Source organism: Calypte anna, chromosome 6 (genome assembly GCF_003957555.1).
Source record: "Calypte anna isolate BGI_N300 chromosome 6, bCalAnn1_v1.p, whole genome shotgun sequence".
Classification (NCBI taxonomy): Eukaryota; Metazoa; Chordata; class Aves; order Apodiformes; family Trochilidae; genus Calypte; species Calypte anna.
The window spans coordinates 12816710-12843455 of record NC_044252.1 but is presented as its reverse complement, the minus strand read 5'-3'; the positions used below and the strand labels follow the sequence as shown (position 1 = coordinate 12843455).

Here is a 26746-nt window from a genome sequence, read left to right as displayed (position 1 = left end):
TCTCTTCCCTACAGACAATGGTCCCACTGGGAACCGCCTCACCGGCACTGCCACAGTCTATGTGACTGTCCTGGATGTCAATGACAACCGACCCATCTTTCTTCAGAGCAGCTATGAAGTCAGCATCCCTGAGGACATCCCGGCTGGCAGCAGCATAGTGCAGGCACGTGGCTTTCTCACACGAGGGCCCTTGGGTGGGTGAGAAGGGTCCCCAGCTCTCTGGCCCCCAGCATTGCAGTAATGAGCTGATGGAAGCCCAGGAAGAAATTTTCTCTGTTCCTCCAGGTCAGGGCAAGATGTGTTCCTGCTGTTTGGTCCTCTGCTAACCCAGGCTATGAGCAGCAGGGAGACAAAAGCAAAATGCAAGGAGTGAATAAGAAATTTGCTTCACTTCTTAATTGGTGAGAGGGGCAAAGACAAGTCCTGTGCTGGTGAGACTCCTTTGCCTGGCTATGTCCTCTCCCAGAGGAGAGGGGAGAGAGAGCAGAGATCTAAAGAGGGGGAGGGAGAAGAGTGCATGCTAAGAGATGCGTGGAGCGGAGTAGGGGGGAAACAGAGGGAGAAAAGCATTTGGACTTTGCTTTCACTTTTTTTTCCTCTGTGAGGGAACGGTGGGCAAAGCTGAATGGCCCAGTGAGCACTGAATGAATGCAGGCATTCACTCAGCCTCTGAGAGCTTCCAGCATCCCTTCAAACCCAAGGCTCTCCTGGAGCTGGCACCAAAGGCTCTTTGCTGAGGGCTCCTCCTGCCTTGAATACCTCACCCTGAGCAGGGGAAAGGGGCAGCTTTGTCCCTGGCTCTGGCAGGCAGGGTGAGTCACCAGTGGAGAAGAAAGAAGCTTTTTGCCTCCCTCAACAAAGGTTTGCTGGGAGCTGTGGGTCCTTCTGGGGGTGGCTGGTCCCCAGTGCAGACCCTGAGGACACCTGTTGTGCCCTGGCACCAGGTGTGTGATTCCTAAAGGTGAAGAGGAGAGATGTGGGGATCCCAAAACTGAGTCTTTTTGGCAAATTGAAAGACAGAAAATGGAGAAAACAGTCTGACCTCAAAGTCCCTTTTTTTTAGAGAATGATCCCCAAAAGAAAAGGGCATACTTGGGGGCCTATGGCAAAGGAGAGGCATTGTTTGGGGAAAAGTTGTTTTCCACAGAACAAAATCAGAGAGAAGTGGAAATGGGCAATCACCTGGTTTTAGTCTATTTAACACATTTACTTTACTATTTACCTTCAATTTTCACCTTTCACCCTTTGTACTGGAAGTCACCTTCCTTGAAATACATCCCCATGTCCCTGTGGCAACAAGAGTTTCTAAAAGTTTCCCAGACCCTTCTCTGAAAGCCAGAAATTTTTGGAAGAGAGTAAGGAATGTCCCAGGCAGCCCAGGGAAGTCCTGATGGAGAACTGTACTCTAAGAGTGTCATGAGCCATGCGAAGCTCATAGAGGTGGCATTGGGTGCACACATCACCCAAAGCAGCAAACCTGATGGCTGAACGTAGTGGGAGCTGCAGATATGCCAAGATTTAAAGTACTTTTTCTTTTTCCTACTAATTCCTTTAAGCACATCAGCTTACCTGCTGGCTGTTGTACCCTTTCCCAGCAGAAACAGGTGGCTCAGCTTTCCACAGAGCCTTTCCAAGCTGGCAGTGGCTGTGAGCCTCCAAAGGCCTCTTTAATGAATTTACAGGCATGTTTACCTTCTCCTGCTGATCGTTTATTGAAGCAGATTTCCAGCAGACAGCTCCAACATTTATCCTTTCAAGCATCAACCATATCAGCCCACTGCTCCTTGCACAAGAAATGAGGGAACGGGGACCAGGCAGCACATCAGGGGCAAAAATCTTCCTCCACCCATGTCAGTGCACATCTTGGGAAGCAATCTCCGCCAAGTATTGCTTTTTGGGGAGTATTTTTGCTCCAGGATGCCTCTCTTCAAGGCAGCCAGGTTGCTCTGCTCTCACCCAGGCTGTTTGTTCAGGTGCCTTGCAGGCTTATGAAATGTTTTCCAAAAGAAATGAAGCAGCAGTATTTTGAGGGGCTGGTGATAGCTGCGTAGGGGTGCAGTTTGTAGTTTGCCTCTGCCTTTCCTGCCAGGAAACAGTAACCTGGAAAGTATCTGAGAACCTGAAACATCAAAATCTCCTGCAGCCTTGCAGAACTGCTGCCTAGAAATGAGCTGCTGAAGAGGGCTCTGCCAAGATGCCCAGGACTCCAGGGGCTTCTTGAGGAGGGAGCTAAGCCTTGAACCCAAAGCTTGGGAAAGGATAGCAGCAAGGGGTAAGTTAGTTCCCACAGAGCAGGATTGCATTTGGTGGACTCCATGATGGTGGGGGTGCTTCTGGGGCAGGTGAACTGGCCCTGGAACACTAGGCAACTCCTCCAGAAGGTGTTGATGAAGCATCTCAGAGAGCCCAGTAGCCTTCAGAGCCTCAGCTGGGGTTCACTGGCATCTGCTGGGTGATGAGGCATAAATTTGAGGAGACGCAAGTGGGATTGCTCCAGCATTGCTGGCTTGCAGAGGGTGACAAAGATGAGGAAAGTGGCCAGGAGGAGGAAGATGCAGACAAGTGTGATGATGATGGACTTCTCTGGGAGTGATATATTGCTGTATGTTAGAGAAGGTCCAAAATCCTCCTCCCAGGCTGCAGGGTTTTGGCTGTTTTCTACTTCCCAGAAAAGCTGTTTTCCTGAATTGACTGTCATTTGGGTTGATTATTCCCTATCACCACCGTAAATATTCAGTTGGGCCTCTGCCCACATAACTCCCTGTCAAGCTGTAGTGTTGCACCTTCCTGTTTTGCTGGGGTGAGGTCTAACACCCTCCCCTGGCTTGTGCCAAAACTCCTCTGGGGTTAGGCATTTTGCTGACCTGGTTTCAGGTTCAGACATGCTGCAAGCTTCTCAGCCAGATCTGAAAACAGTGATTCAAACCAGCTTCCCAAATCCTCTTACCAAATACCCTGTGGTGCCTGCCCTCTCCTTACCCCATTGGGTCAGATTGCCCCCATCTGGCATCCCCAGGACAGTTTGCACCCATCCTTTTGCTCCAGGTGCTTCTTGCTTTTGTGCAAGAACAACAGTTCTTGTACCTGTTCCTTACCCCTCAAGTACAGAGCTGGATTGAGCCAATTTCAAATTAAGAGTTCAGGAGGGAGAAAGGAAGAGCTGGAGAGGATCTGGGTCTGCTCCTGAAGCCACCATCCCAAAACCACGCAGGTTTGTGTCGGCAACAAGCAAACATTCACCACTAAAGTTTTCAAAAACAGGGAGAGGAGACATCAGCAACATCTTTAATTGCTGATTGGAAACTGAGATGCCCCAGTGGAAAGCCAGATGCTGTATCAGAACTGACACAAGCATTGCTTGCCCTCCAAATAATGCAGAAGGAAACAACCTCAAGCAAAGGCAGTGAGAGCTGCAAGGCCAAGAACTCAGAGATCACTGTGCCCTTGGACTCGGAGTCTTGGTGTCCCCTCTGTCCCTTCCATGTACAGGTGCATGCTTACGTAGGTGAGCTCCCAGCTCCAGTTTACAGATTGCTCTTGTAGGATCTGTGCAAGCTTCCCTCATCCCATGGTGCCCAGAGCCTGTCCCCACAGCCTGCTCTGGGGTGAAATTATTAATTTCTTAAGGGCTTTTTCTATAGCTCTCACCACTGTGGACCCAAATGTTTGCTGGTATTAATAAGGGTGTTTGCAGGAGACCCATGTGCCCTTGCACGTATCCCCTTGCAGGCAATCAGCTGAGATATGGAGGGAGCAAGGTCAGAGGTTTCTTTCTTTTTTATTTCTGGAATACTTTTCATTGCCTGGGTTTGGGCTGGTAATTTTTCAATGTGTTTATGTGGACAAAGGGGGTTCCTCTCCAACTCCTGTCTCAGGTAGAGCTACAATGCTTTCAGCAGAATTTCAACAAAAAGCCACTGAAATTGGGATCAGCTTTAACAGGAGACATCCCCACGGGTACTCAGGACCCAGTGTTTGCCAGGAGACAGCTGAGAATCAGAGGAAAAGAAGAGAAATTGCATAAAAAGCAAAATATACCTGATGAAAATGGAGAAGAAATGACTTGTGTGTGAGCAGAAGACAGCAAGCATTATTCTGGCCTGGCCTGGCACAGCTGCAGAGTTTGGCAGGAGTTTTTCCATATGCTCTCCCTTCCTTTTCTCAAACTCCTGCAAAGAAAAGGATGTTTTCAGGCACTTCTTTGCCTGTAGTACAGCTCAGATGAAAAGCAGAGCTTTTTACCCTCCCCATCTTTCTTAGCAATGCTCTCCCGGATCTCCCCAGCTTTTCCCAGTGCACTAAGAGTTCCTCACTCACTCATAGGAGGAGGAAATGCTGGAGGGTACCAAACCCCCACTTCTGCACCTGGATAGTTGGGTACCACCCAGAGGGGGCTGCGTTTGATGCTGCACCCATCCCCCTCACAGTCATAGTCACAGCTGCATCCGCAGGACCCTCCCCCTCTCCCAGCACCAGGACACAGGAAGGACCATGACAGGGAAGGGAGGAGGGGTGCCTTACTCCAAACCCACCCCATCTCCCCTCCCCACCTCTTTTTCATCTCTTTCCCTGTGCGGCTCCAGGTTGAGAGCAGCAGTTCTACAGCCAGGGACGGTGGCATATCCCTGGGCTGCCTTGCTGGCCCCTCAGGTTTTGTTTGCGTGGCCAGCAGTGGGTTTGCCATGAGGGTTTGGGGTTCCTACCTCTCTCACAGCAGCCAAGCTCCAGCACACCTGCCTTGCCACCTCTTCCACCGCACTCTGCTGTTTGCCAGCCTCGTCCCACCCTCCTTTGCCCTCCAAACAAGAGGAGAGACACGGTAGCCAAGTGGCCACTGAGCACCTTCCCAGACTTTGCCAGAACATTGGTGCCCTGCTGGGATAAGGGGTTGATCTCCCTGGGACATGTTTCCCACATCCAAAGGCTGAATTGTGTGGCTGGGGAACTGAGCCATCCCCAGTGCCTGCTCCCCTTTTCCCAGTGACTCTGCACCAAACCACCTGCTCTTTTCCCATTCTTTTATTATTTCTTTTCCTTTTCTAACTCCTTCCCTGTAGCTGGGGGTGTCTGAAAGGGATGACACTGCCTGCAGCCAGCTCTCTAGCAAGAAGATAAACCTGGCTGCAGAAGATGCCTCTCATCTGCAGCAGAAAACTTTTCTCCCATCATATGCACTGATGTGCAATTGTTTTTCCCAAGTTTGGGACAGCTTAATAAAATACCACAGCTCCCTGGGGACTTCAATGGGTCAAAGCAGCAGCAGGCTTCTAATGCAAGCTACTTTAAAAAAAACAATAAAAAAAAAAAAAAAATCAACCACTATCCAAATACCTGGGCTGACCCATTTCACCTGTTTTATGTGCCAGAATTGCCTGCAGTAAGTCCTTGGGTGCTCCCAGAAAAAGGTGGCTAAGGTTGGGGGGAAGAGGGGTTGCAGAGTGTGATTTGCTGCTCCCACCCAGTGCTCACCATGTTGAAAACCTTCCTGTTTGCCTACCATTAAAAATGCATTTTTCTGGGCACAGCAGGTCAAGTTACAGCATCAAAAGCTGCAAAGATTTGTCTCCCCGGCCCTTTAGGTATTTGGATGCTCAGTGGGAAGCAGGGGAGGAGATGCTGTGGCCTGATACCAGCCGGGGAGGGAACCCAGGTCCTGCTGCTGGGGCTGGCAAGCTGGAGTGTGTGGGGAAAGCACTGCAGTGTTGTGCAGAGACACCAGAGGGGACCCGTGGCTTGGGCTTCCTGTGGCAGTCAGATTATTCCATACATGCATGGATCATGCTAAGCTCCTGCCTACCGCCCGGGGTCTTGTGAGGACTCAGACCAGTGCCTAGACTACCAGGCTGGTTGTACTTATGTATCTTTTGGTGCTTTTCGTATGTGCTACTGCTAGGATGACTTCACAACAGATTGTGATGAGAAGGTAAATGCAAGCAGATCTGGGAGCCACCAGACCTGGCTGCAGGCTTGTGAGCTGCAGGTCATTGCTTTAACATGGTACCATAGGTTGGGTGCCCACCAGGCTCAGAAGCAGCTCTCCCAGCCCCATCTGGTGGGGTCCAGAGGCTCTATCCCTGGTGGTATCTCCAGGGCAAGTGTTGTCATGAAGGGAAGGACCAATAGAGGCATCTCCACTGGCACAATGACCTGCAGATTTCATTACATATTCCTCAGGCTCAGTTCCCACCCTGAGCCCATTCTACAGCTAACCTGGCAGCCAAGGGCTCCTGAGTCTGCTGTCCCTGCTGGCCAGTGACAAGGGAAGCGTAACATCTTTTGCTTTGCAGTTGGGAAGCTCACAGGCTCAGATGCAAGAGCAGGATGTCCAGCCTCTGGTAGAGTGGGAAGGTTTATATCCAGGTCTGAAGTCCCTGCTCTTCACCTTCACTGTTTTTATTTTTTCCCAAAGGTAAAAGCCACGGATGCAGATGAAGGCATTAATGGGAGAGTGTGGTACAGGATTGTCAAAGGTAAGTGTAGGTGCCCCTTGGTGCATTGCCACCAGGCTCTGGCCAGCTACCCACAGACTTTTTTGGTGCTCTCCATCTTTCTGCACTTTGCAGCCCACAGCAACATTTCCACCATTCCCAAGCAAAACTTCAGCACCATTATTATTAATTGCTGGGGGACAGTTTGTCATTGATGGACACCTAGATGCTATAGCTCCTGGCTTAACCAGGAATAAACTCTGAGGTAGAATCATAGAATTTTCAGGGTTGGAAGGGACCTATAAGATCATCCAGTTCCAACCCCCCTGCCATGGGCAGGGACACCTCCCATTAGATCAGGTTGCTCAGAGCCCTGTCCAGCCTGGCCTTAAAAGCTTCCAGGGATGGGGCTTCCACCACCTCTCTGGGCAACCTCTTCCAGTCTTTCACCACCCTCATGGTGAAGAACTTCTTCCTAGCTTCCACTCTAAATTTATCCTCCTCTGGTTTGAATCCATAGTAGCTGAAGCCTATGAGGGTTTGGGTTTTGTTCAATAAACTGCCCTCAAGGGAGGGCTCAGCATGGGGCCAGGACTGATGCAGCAGTGACGGGCAGCATCCCTCTTGCTTTTCTCCCCTTCCAGGAAATGAGCACAACCAGTTCCGCATCAATCCCAGCACGGGGCTGGTGATGCGAGGTGTGCGCAGCCTGGACAGGGAGCAGAACTCCTCGCATGTCCTGGAGGTGGAGGCCTACAATACAGAGCAGGGACCCATGAGGAGCTCCGTGCGGGTAAGGACTTTGAAGGGTTCATGCAAAATATCCTGGATGCTTCATCAGAAGCCAGTTATGTCCAGCTCTTATGGATGTGCATGAAGTTTGAGAGATTTGGCATGGAAATGCTGATGGAAAGTCTCTGGGGTTTGCCTGATGGTAGAAGAGCTTGTTGGATGGGGATTGTTTTGCTGGATTTTTTTCTTTATTCCTGTGATGTTTTGGTACAATGAGGCTGCTGAGGCTGAAGGGGGCTGGTACATGTCAAAAGAAGGGCAACAGAGCTGGGGAAGAGTGTGGAGCACAAGCTTTATGAGGAGTAAAACTGACAGAACTGGGGATGGTCAGCATGGAGGGAAAGAGGCTGAGAGGAGACCTTCCCTCTCTCTACAGCTCCCTGAAAGGAAGTTGGAGTGAGGGAGAGTCAGTCTCCCAGGTAACAAGTGATAGGAAAAGAGAAAATGGTCTCATGTTGTGCCAGGAGTGGTTTAGATAGGATATTAGGAACAATTTATTCCCTGAAAGTATTGTCAGGCCCTGGTACAGGCTGTCCAGAGCAGCGGCGGAGTCACAATCCCTGGAGGTGTTTAAAAGCCATGTAGATGTGGTGCTGAAGGACACAGTTTAGTGGTGGCTTTGGCAGTGCTGGGTTAATGGTTGGACTTGATAATCTTAAAGGTCCTTTCCAACCAGAAAAATTCCATGATTCTTCGATTTTGTGGTTTGGCAGTCTCTGTTGGTAGGAGTCCCACGCACCCGGAGAGATGTGGCTTGGCCAGCAGGTGGAAGAGCTGAGCCTCAGCCTGTTGGAAACTCTTTCTCCTGGCCAGGCATCTATGTAAATGAACCAGGACTTGGTGGCAATAACCCTTAGCAGGGATACACCAACTTCCCACGGTCCCCTCAAACCCAGCCCTCTGGTTGCATCTATTTTTAGAGCCGCAGTGGGGTGGACTCCAGCTGAGCATGAGCTGCCCACAGCACCAGCAGCAAGCAGAAAACCAGGAGAAGAAAATATATTCCCTGAGGAAAAAACATCAGCTCGACCCGCTGAACGTGGAGCAAAATTTCCCACCAAGTCATTAGCATTTTAATGGGTGCAAGGTTTCAAGCAGGGGCTCCCAAAGCGCAGAGGAATTAATAATGTACAGACTGTACCTCTCTCTGGCCAGGGAAGGACTGGGTGACTTCGACCATGAGGCTGGTGGAAATCTATGACATTAAAACTGTGTGAGGTCACTGTCCATCATTTGGTGTCTGTAGTGGAGATAACATTTCTCCTGGGCAGGAGATGAGTGCCACAGAGGAGATGTTTCCCCTCAGAAGTGGGAGATGCTTGTGAGGGTTTCTGAGCCTGCCCAGCTCACTCGTGTTTTTTCTGGTGGATTTTTCAGGTGATTGTCTATGTGGAAGATGTCAATGATGAGGTGCCAGTGTTCACCCAGCGTCAGTACAACCGCCTGGGGCTGCGGGAGACAGCGGGGATTGGCACTTCAGTGGCTGTGGTCCGGGCCACTGACCGAGACACAGGTAGGAAGCTGGGGGTGCCCAGCATGTGTGGGAGGAAGTGGTGAAATCACCCGTTGCACAGACCCCAGGTTGCAGTTCCCATGTGGGATGGGCTCTGCTCTGTGGCCAGGGTTGGCATTGGTGGTGCCTGCTTCTTTGGGATGCTTGGTCCAACCAGCACCGTGATTCCTGCTCCTGCTCTAGGGAACGGTGGTCTGGTGAGCTACAAAATCGTCTCAGGCGCCGAGGGAAAGTTTGAGATCGATGAGAGCACGGGCCTCATCACGACGATTGACTACCTGGACTATGAGACCAAAACCAGCTACCTGATGAATGTCTCTGCCACAGACCAGGCACCTCCCAACAACCAGGGCTTCTGCAGCGTGTATGTCAGCCTGCTGAACGAGCTGGATGAGGCTGTGCAGTTCTCCAATAGTAGCTACGAGGCTGTGATCATGGAGAACATACCTCTGGGCTCTGAGGTACTCAGGGTCCAGGCCCACTCCATTGACAACCTCAACCAGATCACCTACAAGTTCGACCCCAACACCAATGCCCAGGCCCTCTCCCTGTTCAAAATAAATGGAATCACTGTAAGTAACTACAGCATGCTCTCTCCTGGCTTGGTTGCCCACTGTGGACTACGTTGTAGGTGGCTAACACGACTGTTCTTCATCCTTGGCAGGGTGTGATCACGGTCAAAGGCCAGGTGGATCGAGAAAAGGGGGATTTCTACACCTTGACAGTGGTGGCTGATGATGGAGGACCAAAGATTGACTCCACAGTGGTGAGTAGCTTCTACCCACTTCCCCACTATCCTTTCCATAGGCAGAAATGAGATGTCCTCATCTCCCACTAACTCTTGGCTCTTTGTGTTCTCTTTTTCCCCCTCTGCTCTCCTCCAACAGAAGGTAAGCGTGTCCGTCAAGCTGGCAACACCTTGGGGGTCAGGATTCATCCTGAACTTCTCACTGAATTGCAGGGAGGGAACAAGGTAGACCTCTCCAACCCTGTCCTACCAACTCCAGCCTCTGGGACATCCTCTGGGACATGATGCTGGCCAGCAGAAGCCCCAGTGCCTTGGTGTGGCACTGTTGGATCAGTCAGAGGAGCTGGGGGGGCTGAATTGCCTCTCCCCACTCCCTGTTTTTAATCCAGCAGCAAAAATAACCCAACTGCCCCAAAGCACACGACTCTCTCCCAGGCTTCCTCCGGGATGTCGTGGCATTCAGCCTGGCTGCACCTGGGGGCTCAGGGCACCCAGAAATAGAGCCCCGGGAACAGAGAGGCTCTTCCTCTCTCATTTCTGTGTCACCCTGATGCATTTTTGATTACAAATGTGGATGAGAGCATTTCCTCTAGCTAAATGTAGCCAAGGTAGCCTGGTCCCTGCTCGCCTCTGGTGAAGTCCCCCTCCAAGCATCTGCTGCCCGATCTCCACTCACCCACGTGCCTTGTTCCAGAGGGGTCTGCTCAATGCCCAGCTTGCCCTGGTGTAGTTAAGTACATGAAGCTCTGTCTTCTTTGCACCCACTGAGCTCTAAAGCAATCCTTGCCTAACCCCTGATTCTGACAGCAGGGATGAAATAACTGCTTGTGAAAAGTTTATCAGGAAAAGGTCATTCTGCAGCAGCAGGAGCTGCTCCATGGCCCAGGAGGATTAAAAAAAATGGAGGATGTTCCATAGAAAAAAACACCACCCTTGTGCTCTTTCTTCAGCTGCTGAGCATCCCTCCTCCTCTTCTTCTGTAGACAGGGATGTAGCTTCAGAGAAAATTTAGGAAGAAAATCTAGGGGATGCTGTGGCTGCCCCATCCCTGGTAGTGTTCAGGGCCAGGCTGGATGGGGCTTGGAGCAAATTGGTCTAGTGGGAGGTGTCCCTGCCCATGACAGGGAGGTTGGAACTAGATGAACTTTAAGGTCCTTTCCAACCCAACCCAGTCTGTGATCCTGTGATTCAGGTTTTGGGCTCAAACACCCATTCCCATGTGGGATGGACAACACCCTTGGCACCTCAGAGGGGTGCAGCAGGTCAAGAGTTTACCAGGGATGTCAGGGGGGCTGTTAATTCTCCGTGGGCAGGGGGCTTCCTCCTGCTTGCACCTTTCCTGAGTCCCATTGCTGTGCCTGCAGGTGACCATCACGGTCCTGGATGAAAATGACAACAGCCCCCAGTTTGACATCACCTCCGACTCCTTTGTCAGCGTGCCCGAGGACTGTGCTGTCGGCAAGAGGGTGGCCCTTGTTCTGGCCCGTGACCCAGATGCGGGCAGCAATGGGCAGGTAGGGAGACTGGTGCAGCAGCCTCAGGGCTGCCCCTGAGGCCTTGGTGAGTTTTCACTGAGGCAGAAATGCCTCTTCCCAAGCCCCTCCCTGCCAGAGAAAACTCTGGTTGTTAATGGCAGCAGTTTTAGGGGGGGTTGTGCAGTTGGTACCAGCACCTTGTGGTCGAGGTGTGCAGCAGGGGAGGAGGAAAAAACATCATCCTTGGGCTGTCTGGGAAAAAAAGCTTTGTGAGACACATTCCAAAAGGAGCCCAGCAATTTGAAAACCAGATGTGGCTTCTGCCGGCAGCAAACCCCCTGGCAGGCTGAGCAGGAAGTTCTCCAGAATTTGTTATTTTCCTTGCCCTGTGTTAATGAAGTCCCATCACCTTCAAGACCAAAAATTGCTCGTGCCATTGGAGGGCTGGTGATAAGACCAGGGTTGGCCTTTGGGTGTTTGCTTTGGGGTGGCTGCAAGAAGCCAGCACACCCAACACACTGGAGATTTGAAGATGCGCAAAGACTTCCTGAGGCAATGCTGGGTTTATTATTGCAGGGTCTCCTTTCTCTCTTTCTTTTCAGGTGACTTTCTCGCTGACATCAGGGAACATTGGCCAGGCTTTTGAGATCCGTACCACCAACAACACCTATGGCGAGGTGTTTGTGGCGCGGCCACTGGACCGAGAGCTGCTGGATCACTACACCTTACTGGTAAGCACCAAACTACCCCATTTGCCTCCTTGGACTTCTGCTTTGAGCATCAAGGCTGCTTTCTTAAGGCTGTGAAATTAAAACCAGAATTTTTTTTTAAATCCATCCCCAACTGCAGATCCAAGCCTCGGATGGTGGGGTGCCTCCCCGGAGGAAGGAGCATACTCTGCGAGTCAATATCCTCGACATCAATGACAACCCCCCTGTCATTGAGAGCCCCTTTGGCTACAACGTGAGCGTGAGTGAGGTGAGCACCCAGCTCTGCTTCTGTACTTCCAGCTTCCCAAGTTGCAGTCTTACCACAAGGCACGAGCTCAGACCTTAACTTGGTCATTTAAGAGCTGCTGGCCCCTTGCAAACCTCACCTCGGGTCATTTAAGGGTTGCTGGCTCCTTGCAAGCCCTCATCTGTGATGGCCTCCTGATTTTGGGATTAGAGAGCTCTGCAGGCAGCTTAAGCCTATGAAGCTGCAGGGACCAGCAGGAAGGAGAAGTAGCTACACACCCATGGGAAATGCCATCTAAGTGACACAAGAGGAGGCACAGTGCAGAATAGGAATTGCTTTCAGGAAGCAGCTCAGCAAGAGCCAGATAATTAAGCAATAAAACACAATCAGGCATGAGAAAAGACAACTTATTTCCTGACAGTTTAATTCCTGGACCAGGGGGGTTTCTTAATTTGATGATGAAAAATGAAATACGAGTAATAGCAAGTGACACTTAGCTGTGAGGAAGTGCTGCTGGTGATTAATAGCTTTGCATTAAAGTTATTGCCCTGTTAGGATTTTTCTTATCTATTTAATATCTGTTCAGAGCTGGTTGAAGAACAGAATTTTCTGTTTTGATTTTCCACCTAATGGGAATATCCAAAAATAATTAGCCTAGCTCTGAGTCCATTACACAGCCCTCACCTTTGCACACACTCTGGATTTTACACCATTCCAGGCTGTGCCAGCCCTGACAGGACCTAAGGTGCAGCTTTCTGGGGCCAGGAATCAAATCAGATTCATTGCAACGAACAGGAGACACTGTGACATAAGGAGAAAGAGGTGCAATTTCAGAGCTGACCCTGGTGAATTAACAGCAAATGTCCCCTATTTGTCTGATTCCATTTCTTTCTAAAAGCCACCGTAGAATAACACATTTAATTTCCAAGTTTCAAACACAAAAAAGACAGGAGCACTCAAGCAAAGGGAAGAGATTTTCATTGCCAACGCTGTGGCTGAGCTAACAGCTGTAGGGCTAGTAGACTTGGTTCATTTTTTTGCTCAAAGATGCACCTCTTAAATAAAATATGGTTTGCAAGAAGCCCTGCAGAAACAGCATCCAGAAGAGCAACCCCCTGCCTGGGGCAGAGAGCTTGAAGGTGGGAAAGTCCCTCTCAATACTTATTATGTTTTTTATGTTATTTTAATTATGTTATTAAATCTCAATCTGCAGAATGTCGGTGGCGGGACGGCAGTGGTCCAGGTACGTGCCACTGACCGGGATGCAGGCCTCAACAGTGTCCTCTCCTACTACATCACGGGTGGGAATGAGGACCTGACCTTCCGCATGGACCGTGTCACCGGCGAGATCGCCACTCGGCCCTCCCCACCCGACCGTGAGCGGCAGAGCTTCTACAGCCTGGTGGTCACCGTGGAGGATGAGGGAAACCCTTCCCTGTCGGTGAGCCACCACCTCGGGCTGTCGGGGGGAAAGGTGGAGCTGAGCAGCACAACAGGAGGGATTTCAGCATTGACACATCAAGTAGGGAAGGGAGGAACAGGCACAGGGAGCAATATTTTTGTGATCTGGTCATTCAGGTTGTGTCTTAGGGTCCAAATTTGACAGTATGACTCAAAGCCTCCTTCAGCACCCAGTTCTGTGGGCCCTTCTCTTTCACTCAGATGTTTTCCATCTCTGCTGTGTCTGCTCCAAAGGGGTTTTAGCAAAGCACTGACCTGTTTTCACTCCTATCCATTAGTGTCAAAAACACTAGCAATGTGCTGGGGACTGCAGGGGTTGTCCTGCCAGTTCCTTGCACCAAGGTCTGAAAGATCTTGGGATGTTTCTGTCACACATCTCTGGGCAGGACATGGCCAGAGCAGCAGCTCAGCTCACTGTGGACCCACATGTATCTGCTCCAGTGCCTGCAAATAAGATGAGCTCTGGTACATATTGCCACTGTCACCACTGTGAAAGATTTGAGCAGCTTGTTGGTCTCATCACTGCTGTCTGGTGCTCTTTGCCTGCCCTGAACAAAGTCTTGGCATGGGTTTTGGGGCTTACACAAGATTCCCTCCAGCATTCTTGAGTCTGGGTAGGTACCACCTTGTTTTTGAGAGAGGAGTGCCTGGTTGGTACCTGTGTCTGCCACAGCCTGGCTTCTCTCCCTTGCCCCTTCCCTGCTCTGTAAATCATGAGCCTCATTATTTCTGCCTTTCAGGATGACTCTGGTGTGGGAGGGTTAAAGGAGCAAATAATATTCAGGGCATTTTCCAGCCCCAAGTCCCTCCTAACCCCTAGCTCTGTGAGAATCAGTGCAATGCCAGCCTGCACAGAGCACAGTGAGGGAGCTGTGACATCCACCCTGCCACCCTTCCTCTTCCCTGCCCTCCCAGCACAGCCCTCACTGCAAACCCCTGCTCTGCACCTTGAGGAAATGGGTTGCAGCCAGCACTGCAAACTGCAGCTTGCAGCTCTCGCTTCAGGCTTTGCACTCTCAGTTCCTCCCTCCCCAGCAATTCACATGCCTGCTTGTTCATCACCACCTTTTTCTTAAGTCAGGTTTGACACTGTGGCTGAAACCTAGGTCAGACTTTTTCTCCAGAAGGAGAGAAGCCAGCCTGGTGTACATGCAGCACCTGATGCCACCACCTCCTCCTAGACAGGTCCCCATCACCCCTACATGCTGGAGCATCGCTGCTGATGCCAAGGGAAGGAATGTGCTGGCAAATCCCATTTGCCATGGCAATGCCCTCTTCCCTTCCTGGTGGGGGAGAGGGGGGTGGGGAGAGGACAAATGACACAGCTCATTGCTTCAAGGTGCCAAAGCAGTGTCCCAGAAGCCTCTCTTGACCTCAGGGTTTCTGCTGCGTGACCACCACGCAAGTTAATGCCAGCAGTGACAGTCAAAATCCCACCACACTGAAACAAAGTGTCTGGTGACCTGATTCCTGAATGGAGAGAATTTTGGCCCTTTTCAGTGCTTGAGAATACTCAGGTCTTGTGAAAAGCTGTCCTGCATGTCGCTCAGTGGCTGCTGGCCTTGTGCTGGGGTGATAAAATGATGTATGTTGGGAGTTTGGCACCTACTAGAAACCTTGGTTTCACAAGTCTGGGCTGATGCAATGATGCACAATCATTATTTGTAATTCGTACGTCCCTCCATGTGCTCCAAGATTTGGCCTTCTGAGTATGGGAGAGGTACAGGAGACAAAGCTGGGAGAGTCCTGTGGTGGTGACCTGTGACATCCAGGACAGCAAGGGTGCATGGAAGACCAGCCATGCTCTTGGGAGCTGGAAGTGCAGGAGGAAAAGGGTAAAACACTGATGGTAAAAGAAAAGCATTTACAAAAAAACAAAAACAAAAACAAAAACAAAACAGCATTGCTGGAAAGAAAACCTTCCAAGCTGCAACTGGAAAATCTTGGTGTCCTTGTGCAAGAATTGCAGGAGTCACCTCAGCCTCAAAGGCTGAGAATTTGGCATACTGCCAGGGGTGCTCTGGGTCCCCATCTGTCCTGGTTTGATGCCGGTTTGGTATGACTAATATTTATGTTTGGGCAGTGGCAATTTTTTCCCTATTTTACAACAAAAAGAGAGAAGCAAGAGAAAAAAAAATCAAAACACAAACACACTCTCTGAGTAACAGAGTCCCTACCACGAATTTTTATCTCTTTGCCAGGGGCTGAGTCACACTGGAGCCTGACCCACAGCTGCTTTTGGATAAGCAATGCCCGGGTACTGTGTTTGGAGGGCGGATGCTCTGAGGGTACCCTGGGAGATCAAAGTCTCTTCCAGCATGGCCAAAAGTCCAGGCTGGCCCAGGGACGATGAGGAGAAGCCATCCAGAGCCCTTCCCACCACACACAGTACTTCCCTGCCTCCACTTCTCTTCAGGGGCCCCCAGCCACATCTCAGGAACGTCCCCCAACACCCTCCAAATGAATTTTACAATTTACAGGCATCTATGGGGAAAAAAAAACAAACCCAAAAAGCAAAAAAACAAACAAAAAAAAAAGCAAATCCAAGCATCCCTTTTTTTTTCTTCCTTTTAATCATCACTGATAATAAAACAAACAGCAAGATAATTTCCCCTGATCCCAAGCCCAGGATAAAATTGCAGCAGAAACAAGGCTCCTCTCGTTGTGCATCCAGCTGAAAATGCAGCAGCCTTGCAAGTCCTTGACTGTCTCAAAAGGCTGGTGGGGAAGGAGGGCTCTGTCAGTGGCAGGGAGCCTCTCCCCTTCCTGTTTTGCAAAGGAAAAAAGGTAGTACAGGGTTCGCCTGTGACCCTGTTTTGTCTCGCAGTGGATAAAGTACTTTACCATCCACTCCTGGAGAGGATGTTCAGTCAGAGATGCAGAAAGAGGTCGATGTTGTAGAGCCCAATAAGTTAAATCCCCAGGGAGGTTTGCAGGTGCAGGCTGTCCTTCCTTCCCCACATCCCCAGTTTTCAACTAGTCCTTAAAAGGTGAGCAGTATGGAGTCACACTCCACAGAAACAGGTCATTAAAAACCAAAAACTGGACAAGAAAGGTTCCTTTCCAGCCCCGGGTATGAGCCAGGAGGGGAGGTGATGGCAGAGCTCCAGCACTTTCGTAAGGCTTTGCTGCCAGTGGTCTCGATGGGGCAAGCACGGGGCCGTGGCTGCCTCTCCCTTCCCATCTGTTGCTGGGGATGTGCTTTCCTCTGGGGTCTTTTAGGCTTTCAAGGAATTTGGTGAGTCAGGAACAGGATCTGGAAAAAGGCAGAGCAGGGGTGTTAGCTTGCAGCCGAGCCCAGCTTTTCCACGGAAAACAGAGACCTTGTGTCCTCCCCGTCCTCAAAGCTCTGGGATTTGATGTCCCACATAATGCAGTTTTCAGGAGATATTTAACCTCCCCTTTCCCCTTTAATCCCACCCCTCCCCCCCGATCCTCCGGCTGCCCCTTTCCTTCCCACCCCTCCCACAGCCTCCCCCCGGGGTTTGGCATTGCCCTCACTCACCCAGCGTGGGGAAGAAGCTTTCCCCGGGGCCGGGGGGGGACAGGGGTGTGCTGGGCTCGGAGAGGAGGTGCCGGCCCGACTCGGAAGGCAGCCGGCTGGCCATGTAGGAGAGCTGGGGTCGGGGCTGAGGCTCCGAGGGGACTGCCTCAAAGACAGGGTTTTCGATGCCCTGGGCTCTGCTGTGGGAGAGGAGAGGCTTGTGAGGGGGGTGTGGTTTTGTTTCAGGAGGCTTTTTTGGGTTTATCCCTGCGATTTCGACTGGGAACAGTCAAGCTGGGCAGGGAGCAAATCAGGCATGGCACCTTGGCTGAGGGCATGCAGGGACCCCAGTGCAGAGGGCAAAGCATTAGCTGAAAGATTCTTAACTCCCCTGGGGCTGGGGAGACTCGTGCCCAGTGAAAAAGAAAGGAGAGACTTTCCACTCAGAGGCAGGGAAGAGAAAGTGGTTTCCCAGAAAGGGACAAGGGCCCCAGGCATGGGTGCCACCAGCATCCCCTTCATTCTGCTGGGCTGAGGGTACACGCCAGCTTCAAGAGAAGGAGAGGACAAGGCCGTGGAAGGGTTCAGGATGCAGGAAGAGGGGGTGTGAGGAGGTCAAGGGCAGCTGGAAGCCCACGGGTTTTCTCACCTCTCCATCCTGACAAGCTCGTGGGCACCTGCCAAAGACATAACCATTGGTGTGAGTGCTGGCAGCATGAAGGTCAGTGCCAGCCCCAGTACCTCTGCCATGGCTCTCTTCTGGTGTCCCAAGCCTGTCCAATTCCTCCTTTTATTTACATTCCTCCCTCATTTTCCCCCTTCTTTAGCATCAGCCTCTTCTTTGCTACCAAAACCCATTCTCAGCATCCCTGCCATCTCCCATTGGGTTTACTGCCCAGTCTCCTCCCAAATTGCAACCACAGAGTCTGGAGGAGGGGGAAGGAGTTGACTGGATGCACCCACCACCCCCCTGGGCCACCCTCCCAGGGCTCTCTAAAACACTACCCTGGCATTCGGCTGACCCACACAAGGGCTGCTTCCTGTTTTTTTTTCTTTTCCCCATCCCCTTTGCTGCAGCAGATCCGGAACCACTGTCACTCGAGTGGCTGCAGAGCAGAGCATCCTGAGCACCAGTCTTGGCCCAGGCTGTGCCAGTGGAAATAAACTGAACCTGGTCTGAGAAACCCCAGAAGCAAATCCCCTTGTGTTTTGCCTTCGCTCTTGGGTTAAATAGCACCAGGTGATGCTTTGCAGCAAAGAGGTGGGGGGGGACAGCTGCAAAATGAGTGCAGGGCCAGGCTTTTTGGCCAGGATGGGTGTTGACAGTGCACTTCCACTTTTGGTGGCTGGTGCCATGCCCACTGCTGCTGCAAAACCCATTTCTCCAAAGGGATTGAACCACATGGCCGCTCACCGAGCACAGTGAGAGAAACCACAGGGCCCTGACTGGCCTGAGGCCTGGTGAAAGGGCTCTGCTGGGTAAGGTGAGGCCTCTTTCAGCTTAATTAATGAAATCCCTGGGAGCCTGGCACTGGCTGAAGCTGGCAGCCCACTGCACTGCTTTCCTTGGGCTGGGGCAGAGGGGGGAGACCTGGCTTGCTGCAGTCACAGAATCATTTGGAAAAGATCTTTCAGATCATCAAGTCCAACCTTCATCCCAGCATTGCCAAACCACTACTAAATCATGTCCTCTGGCAACTGGGTTTGCCAAAGAAACTTCTCACCTGAAGCAGGGAGGGGAAGAAACCCCTCTGGGTTGTGACACCATCACTGCCCTGGGCAGTCTGTGCCAGGGCCTTTCAGGAAAGAAATTGTTCCTAATATCCAGTCTAAACTTCCCATGGCACAACTTGAGGCTGTTTCCTTTTGTTCTGTCACTTGTTCCTTAGGGAAAGAGACCAACCTGCCCTCTCTCCAACCTCTTTTCAGAGAGTTGTAGAGAGCAAGGTCTCCCTTTAGCCTCCTTCTCCCTAGGCTAAACACCTCCAGTTCCCTCATCTGCTCCTAACACTTGTGCTCCAGCCCCTCTCCCAGCTCAGCTGCCCTTCTCTGGATGCTCTCTTATTGCCATGGACATGTAAGGTGTCTTTTTAAAGAGGAGGTAAGAAAAAGCACAACCAATGCTTTTTCAGCCACGTAGAAGGCAAAGCTGTGTGGTGGAAGGAGGGATGAGGGTGGTGAGACACTGGCCCAGGTTGCCCAGGGAAGCTGAAAATGTTGAAAGCCAGGCTGGATGGGGTTTTGAGAAACCTGGTCTAGTGGGAGGTGTCCCTGCAGGGGACATTGGTATTTGGAACTAGATGATCTTTGAGATCCCTTCCAACCCAAACCATTCTCCGACTTCTCCCATCCTGTAACAGCAAGGCTAACATGGCCCAGGAGATGAGGGCAGGGTACATACATCTGCTGCTGACAGCTTGTCTCTGCTTGTAGATGAGGAGGAGGATGAGGGGCAGGCAGAGGATGCCAACGATGCAGGCACCCGTCGCCAGGGCAGCAGCTGTGATATCTGCAAGGAAAAAGGGCAAGGATGAAGAGGGAGGTGGGGAGGGCTCACCTGGCATTTTCTTGGTTTCCTCAAGCTGTGGTGGAAGCAACACTGGTGTTTGTCCCATGCTGGATGCAGCGTGGCTTCAACATGCATGGGAGGTCTGCTCCTAGTGAAATAAACCTATTGTGGAAATAATCTCTGAGGCATTGGCTTAGGACCTTGACCAAAGTCCTTCATTGCTGAAGGACACCTTAAGGCCTTTCTTTGATTTTCTAAGTATGAAGACAGCAGGAGAGGCCCTGATAAAGCCCTTTGAAGTCAGCAGAAAGGCTTTCAGGGATTTCCAGGTTTATCAAGCCAGACCCATGGCCAGCTCATCAAAACCAGGCATCGTTACCCAAGGCCTCTGCTAACAAATGTGCCCCTAGAGAGAGCTGCCACAGAGATTCCCCAGGGAGCCTTTGGGTGCATCTGTGACCAGCAAGGTCCATGTGTGCCTGTGGCAGGGACGAGGGCTGCCTGAATCAAGGGCAGGTTTAGCTCAAGCATTTTTCTCCAGCACATCCAGCCTTGAGCTTTGGTTGTGTTTTGGGGAAGGAAAGGAGATTTTTTCCTGCTTCCTTTCCCATCAGGACTGGGTGGCCCAGCATGTGGGACTGAGGGTTTGAAACAGAAAGCACAGGTTCCTGTGGCTGGGCTGGCACCGACTGTGCTGCAAGTCAGTTCTGACAAAATATTAACCTTTTAGCAGCCAGATAACAGGGTGTGCAGAACAACCCACAGAGAAACCACCTGCACAGCCAAGTGTGGGCACCAAGTGTGGGCATCTAGACAGAGTGCTAGGGGGAGGCTTATGTTGTCTCTGCACTCAAGCAAGATTTGGGGTTCCCTGCCAGAGATGTCAAGGTGGCATGGGCTCAGGATGGCCTCTGGCTCACACGAGAGTTTCATGTACCTGTCTATCCATTCCAATCTACCTCATATAGCAGCCACTATATCCCCACTTGCTTTTTGAGTGCTTTATAACCATGGTGTGAATTATCTCTGTGGGCTTCAGGACAGTGACGTCCAGGTAATAAGCCACAGGAGGCTTTCCTCAGCCTAAGGACATATCTGTCAGATGCACTCCATGGGCACAGCCTGGGAAATCACCCTCTCGACACCAGTGTGTTTTTATAGCAAGCTACTATCCCTAGGGTCAGGATGGTGAGCAGAGGATCGGAGAGTAGGTTTTTCCCTTTACCTTTGCTGGTGGCAGTGTGAAATGTGCAGTTTTGAAGCCCTCCTCTGCCTGTGGAGGAGAAGAAAAATTGCATTAGACCTCAGGGGATTCATTCAGGGACTGCAGAGCTCCCACAACTCCCAGCTGCCCTTGCCTTTGCTCCCTTCTATCAAGAAAAGTCAACCTAGAGCATCCCAAAAACAGGAGTTTAATCCTGGAAATCTTACAGTAATATCCTGCCATGACACCCTTTTCCCTTCAAAGAAATAGGGCCCATCCCAGGCTCTTTTTTTCTTTTCTTTTTTTGTCTAAAACAAAAAGTGTACATCCTACCACTACCAACCCAGGGCAGGAGATGCCTCCCCCTCCATCCTCTCCCCAAGTTTCCCTGCAGCCCCAGCATTCCTATCCACAGCCCTCACTCGGGCTGGGGCCCCCAGCCAGCTCCTTCCACATCGGCCTTCTTTTCTTTTTCCTCTCTTTCAGAAAGAGGTTGAAGAAGATCAGTGAAACTATGTAGCATGGATTTTACTGCGTTCCAGCCTGATGATGTCTCTCTCTTTTTTTTTTTTTTTTTTTTTTTTTTTTTTTTTTTTTTTTAATGTTCCAATGCTCTCTGGCCCTAATTCAAACCTTAAACATCTGCAGCTCTTCAACCCTTGCAGCCTGGGATGGGCGTTCAGCACCAGCACACCCTGTCACCCCAGCCCCAGTGCTGCACCCCAGCATTCCCCACCAGTCCTTACATCCCACCCTGCCCTGATGCACCCCAAAAGGATGCCAGGCTCCCCTTTTCCCTCCTCCTCACCTTGCTGGATCTGCAGCTCCACAAATCCATGGGCAACTTGCAGGGTTTGGGGCTTGCCATGCTCCCTCCTGGCTTCCACTGCATAGCAGCAGTAATTCCCACTGTCCTGCAGTGTCAGGTTCATCACTACGATGTGGAAGGCACCATGGTGGTCAGGGACAAACTCCACCCCATGATGTCCCCCAAAAGGAGATTTTTGGGTACCGTTGCCCACTGGCTCATGGTGCCTGCCTGGATCATGGTGCAGCTCCTTGTCGGTGACATTGCGGATGTGCTTCTTCTCAGAGCAACTCTGGTCACCATTGCTGCTGAAGTACCAGGTTTTGTAGAGTAGGTCATGGTGGTCAGCAAGGGGACCACTGATCCGGCAGGTCAGGGTGACATTCTGGCCCTCTGGGCAGACGTAGAGTGAGTAGGGGGTGGTGATGAGGAAAGCTGATGGCCCTCCTGGCAGGGAAAAGAGATGATGGCTGGGTCAGAACCCACATCCCCCTGAGCTCATAGCAAAATGGGGATACCTCCCCACCCCCCCACCATGGATGCTTGTAGAGGCAATGGCTGGGGTTTGCAGAGAGCAAGCAGAGAGCATCAACATCAGTCTGAGAAAAAAGGCTTCACCTTAGGGCAAGAAAAACTCATGAGCAGGGAGGTGGGAGGTACAGCGTGAGCCCATCGCTTGTTCTGGAGCAACATCCTGGCAGGGCTGGAAGAGCCTGATTTCACCCTGGAGGAAAGGCATGCTTTAAATACAGCTGAGCATCATCTTTAAATAGCAGTGGGGAGGCAGAAGTTTTCTTGGGCTGGCAAAGGAGGGTGATCTGGGGCAGAAAGGTGGGGGTCTCCCCAGTCACCTACTTGTGAGGCACCAGACCTTCTGCAAAGCAGGGTATGGCTTGCAAAGGAGGAAATACAAGTACTACAAATAAAAAGGAGAAAAAAATGCAAAGAAAGTAGTGAGGAAAAGCCTGTGTCCCCCGTGAGAGAAAGCGGAGAGTGGGTCCTGCCCTGCTGGTTTGTCAGCCCTCAGGGAGAAGGGGGAACTGCCAGGAGCTGCTTGAAAATAAAAATAATTTTCAGAAAGAAATCTGGAGCCATAGTGGGAGGCCTGGCAGAGGCACAGGGGAATGTCAGGTGGGAGGTTAAGGGAGGTAGGGGAGCATACCATGGCAATATTGGTCCCATCCCAGCACACTGGAGAAGGGTACTGGTGGGTACTGGTGGGTACAGGGAGTTGTGTGGGAGGGGAGAGAAAAGAGCGAAGACACGGGAGTCTTTGGTGCTCTGGCCCTGTCACAGCTTTGTGTTTGCAGAAGTGCAAACACCATTTTCGAAAGCTGAAGAATAGGAGATTTTAGGTTTGTTTTCTTTAAGTTATTGAGAAACAGAGGTTTCTGGGGCTGGTTTGCAACAGAGAAGATGGTACGGGAACAAGCTGTTTCTTTTTATTTTGGTAACATCCTGTTGTGCCATTAGTTCTACAGCCTTTTCACCTTGAGGTTTTTCACTTGCTATATCGAGCGGGTGTCAGTCATGGGTGGGGTGAGCTCTGCCTGCCCACAAGCCATCCAGCTGGGTGAGAGGCTCCCCATCCCATCCCATCCCATCCCATCCCATCAGAGAGCATCCTCCCCCTCTGGGCAGGGTCCCTGCCTCACTGCCCTGGCACAGCTCTACACTGCAGAAAGAAAAACCAAAAATGTGCCTTCCCACCCCCCCACAGTTATTTATGGTGATTAATGGCTATTAGGATGACAGTGTAAAAACAACCCCTGTGTTCCAGCAGACTGCTTCCCGCAGAGGGGGGGTTGGGAAGGGAATCTGCCTCAAGATGGTCTGAGGCTTCTGGTGCTGGGGAGTCCCATGGAGCCAGGGATGGCGTGAGCTTTGCTGAACCTCTCCAATTAATCATTCCAGCATTCTGCAAGTACCTTGGTCTGGTCCAAACAGCATGTACAGCAAGCAGCACATCCCCAGAAGTAGAGGTTTGCATGGCCTGAGCATAATACTGATCCATTTCTGCTTGTTTTCAAGCCCCAGCTGCTTCCCACCCTGGGATGCTGTCGGGGCCAGGATGCTTAGCCAAGCCAGCTGGGTCTACACACAGCAGAGCAGATTCCCCACCTCCTTGCCAGTGCTCCAAGCACAAAAGGCACCTCAGATGTGTTTCTCGTACCTGCTGTGACGGGAAATGCCCCATTCACATCAGGGTTCCCCAGGGAGCCAGAGGAAGGGAAGCCTGGGCTCTATTGCAGGAAGCTGCACTTCCAACACCTTGCAAAAGTATCTGCAGGAGTCGTGGTTTCCCACCTAACACACAAACTCCCCCAAAACTTGAGACCATCCTGCTCATCCCCACACAGTTTGCAGAACTCTGCCTTGTTAGAGCATCCAGGGGCTCAGCCATCTCATCCACCTCCGGGGCTCCCTGAGAACCGTCTGGCTGGAAAGGCAGCGCTGCCCACGCTCTGGGCAGCAGCATCTCAGCCACAGGGAGGGGCGGGGGTAACCACGTGTGTGTAGCCTTCGGGATTACCAACTTCCCTTCTTTCTCCCAGACAGGGGAAGGCTTTCAAAACCCACCAAGCAGAGGAGAAAACAGTCAAAGAGGAGGGCTGGCAAGGGGCTGCGTGCCCCATAGTAGCACCAGGGGGGTTGGCATTCTCCCCCTGAGAGGTAACCAGGCTATAAAGCTGTGCTGGATGCCAGATGGTGTCTGAAGATGTCTTTTGTCAGTGTCTTTACACTAAAGCTCATGAGTCTTAATCTTCCCTGGGTGCTGTGGGCTTTTTCCATGCCCAGACCCACAGATTTGGCTGCATCCCATCCTGGGTGGACCGTTCCCTTTGAATTCAGTGCTTCTGGCACATGCCAAAATCCAGCCAGATGCCCAGCTTGGTGCAGCTTCAGACAAGAGAGTCAGAGGAGCATTGGCCCCGTCAAGGTCCAAGCCAAGAGCTGTTGTCTCAACACCATCTGGTAAAGATCAAGAAGGTCTGAAGCAGGTGCTAAAAGTTCTCCTCTTTCTTTTTGCCACCTCAGTAGCTTCAGCTCCTGCTCACCAATCCATGGCACAGAGCCTGGTGCCAGCACCACTGCCTAGCTTTAGACCTGGGAGCTTTCCTTTCAGAGAAAACCAAATGTGAAAAGAAAAGTGCTAAAGCCAAGGAGCCTGTGTGGCTTTGCCAATAAACAGCTTAAGTAAAAGCAGGATTTCACACCTAATTGTGGGCTGGTAAGCAAAAGTCTCTCCTCATTGCTTCTCCTAACTTTGGTCCCCCACTATCACAAGCAGGTGTTTGGTTTACACTCCTGGAACTTCCAGAAATTATTTCCATGTCATGTCACCTCATTCTGCTCCTGGGAAATCTGGGTGGGAGGACTGCAGCTTTTGGAGGGGCTATTCTGCCCGGTGCTGGAGTGAGGAATCCAGCTTTAACTCCTCTTCTGAGAGATTTTCTGACAGCCTGACGTGGATGTACCATCATCACTGTGTTGTCATTGTGCCTCACAGTTATCAGCTGGGTGTGAAGGGGCATTCATACCTCAGCAAAATTAATGGGAAAGAAACAGGAAAGAAAAAAACTTGCTGAAGATGCCAGGCATCAGTGTTACCGGCCACATCCTTGCACCCTGAGGAGCCAAGTGGATGCCCATCACCCAGGCCATTGGGAAGAGCAGCCCAGAGTCCTGCCTTCCTTCTCTTTCAGCACGGCTCAGAGATCGGGTCACAACAATGGGTTGGTGTTTGGGATCTGATTTTAAAAGGCCCAGCTCAGCTGCCATTCCTTGAGTGGGGAAGAGCCACTTCACCATCCACCTTGCTGCCAGCATCCCCAAACTGCATGGCTCTCCAAGGGCTCTACTTCTCCATCAGAAAGTTTTGGGAGGTGCACAGTTGCACAAAACTCATCTCCTTTGGCACCAGGCTCATGTTGAACATGGGTGTCCAAGCTTGTTGCGTTGCAGGTGGCCCAATGTCCAGTCCCAGCACCCCACATGTGTCAGCAAAATAATCCAAAGCCCCATGCAGGTGTCGAGAGTCTTGGATGAGAAAAAAAGCATGCTTTAATCTGCATTATCCTCACTGTCCCAGAGGAGAAGGGACACCCTACCTCATTGCAGTGGGACATCATTTCTTCCATGTGCAGCAGAAATCGTGGAAGCAGTTACTTTGCTGTCCAGGGACAGAGGGAGAAGCCAAGCCTGAATAGAAATCTCATCTTCAGCCTGTGCAGGGAGGGACCAGAGTCCTTCCCAGCTTCGTTCTCTGACCCTTCATCCACAGACAAGCTGTGATTTTCATTTCCACCGCCCCCGTTTGCCCAGAGCCCATGTACGGAAGTGCTGCCTGCCAGGACTGGGGGGGAGCCAAGCATGAAGAAGCCCCACCATCCCAGAGTGTCCTCTGTGTCCCATAGCATCCCTTCCATCCCAGAGAATCCTGCCCGGAGAAGATACCCAATATGTTCAGCAATTACAGCAGAGTGGAGCATCCTTAGGGGGGACATCCAGGCTCCCCTGGGGCTGGTGAGAGGCTCCTGGCACTCTGCCTGAGTGCCCAGGGACCTCCACAGCACAAGAGCAAAGTGCCCTGTGGGAACAGGGGGGATTTTCCATCTTGGGATCCCCAAGCAAGAGGCTGGCAGGGACACGGGGTGGTGGCTGTCCTTTCATGCATGTTAGATCAAAGCAAAGGAAAGGAAAAAAAAAAAAAAAGAAAACAAAAAAAACCCCAACCAAACAAAAACCCCCCACAAAACTAAACAGAACAAAACCCGACTGCAGAGTTTTAAAGCAGCAGCTCCTCCGTGGCCCTTTTCCCCTGACACAACCTGAAATGCTGCCTTGAAACACACCCCCAGGCTCCAAAATCCCAGGGTGAGAAAGTAAATACCCCCCAAAACCCTCCAGATTACTTGTGGTGAGGCACAGCCCTGGCTATGCGAAAGAGACGGGAGAGTTTCTCTGGGTAGGGAGGGGAGGGGAGGGGAGGGCAGCAAACCGGAGCTTACCGTGGGAAGCGAGCAGGCAGAGGATGGCCAGCAGCAGCCCAGGCTGGAGGGACACGGCCTCCATGGTGGCCAACGGGGGGAGATGGCCTCTGCGGAGCTGTCGGGAGGCTCTGAGCAGCCCCGAAGCAGCAGCCGGGTTCGCACACACACGCACACACAGGAAATTTCATTGCGAGATTGCACCGCGGCGATGGAGAGAACAGCGAGCACCCCCAGGAGGTGAGACAGGGCACAGTTTTGGGGTGCTCGCCCTGCCTGCAGGACTTGTGGGTCCTTGCTTGGTTAAAGTCCGTTCTGCTTGTAAATTATTCTTTTCGCCGTGTTTGTGAGGATTAATCCCCTCCTGGGATGAGCC

The 26746-nt window shown here is 51.4% G+C and overlaps 2 protein-coding genes across 4 annotated transcripts in view; one reads left to right on the top strand and one right to left on the bottom strand.

Moving 5' to 3' along the window:
- CDH23 (cadherin related 23) overlaps positions 1–26746 on the top strand; it is a 195255-nt gene that overhangs the window by 151007 nt on the left and 17502 nt on the right. Inside the window, exons 27-37 of the mRNA XM_030453320.1 lie at positions 15–163; positions 6410–6470; positions 7073–7221; positions 8598–8733; positions 8917–9305; positions 9398–9499; positions 9621–9623; positions 10846–10995; positions 11559–11687; positions 11806–11934; positions 13127–13354. Of these exons, the coding sequence (XP_030309180.1) occupies positions 15–163; positions 6410–6470; positions 7073–7221; positions 8598–8733; positions 8917–9305; positions 9398–9499; positions 9621–9623; positions 10846–10995; positions 11559–11687; positions 11806–11934; positions 13127–13354 (1625 nt within the window). The remainder of the gene's footprint in view (positions 1–14; positions 164–6409; positions 6471–7072; positions 7222–8597; positions 8734–8916; positions 9306–9397; positions 9500–9620; positions 9624–10845; positions 10996–11558; positions 11688–11805; positions 11935–13126; positions 13355–26746) is intronic.
- Positions 15947–26567, bottom strand: VSIR (V-set immunoregulatory receptor). Of its 3 annotated transcripts, none has more exons than XM_008497681.2 (7): positions 26392–26567; positions 21380–21826; positions 20593–20640; positions 19260–19367; positions 17508–17535; positions 16880–17058; positions 15947–16630 (listed from the first exon to the last, which is right to left on the bottom strand). In XM_008497681.2, exons 1-7 carry the CDS (start codon positions 26453–26455, stop codon positions 16593–16595), a joined length of 912 nt encoding a protein of 303 aa, XP_008495903.1. In that variant the 5' UTR covers positions 26456–26567; the 3' UTR covers positions 15947–16592. The 3 variants fall into 3 exon arrangements, with proteins under 3 accessions (XP_008495903.1, XP_030309182.1, XP_030309183.1); XM_030453322.1 differs by having other exon boundaries at positions 15990–16630; positions 16880–17055; positions 26392–26526; XM_030453323.1 differs by lacking the exon at positions 17508–17535 and having other exon boundaries at positions 16596–16630; positions 26392–26526.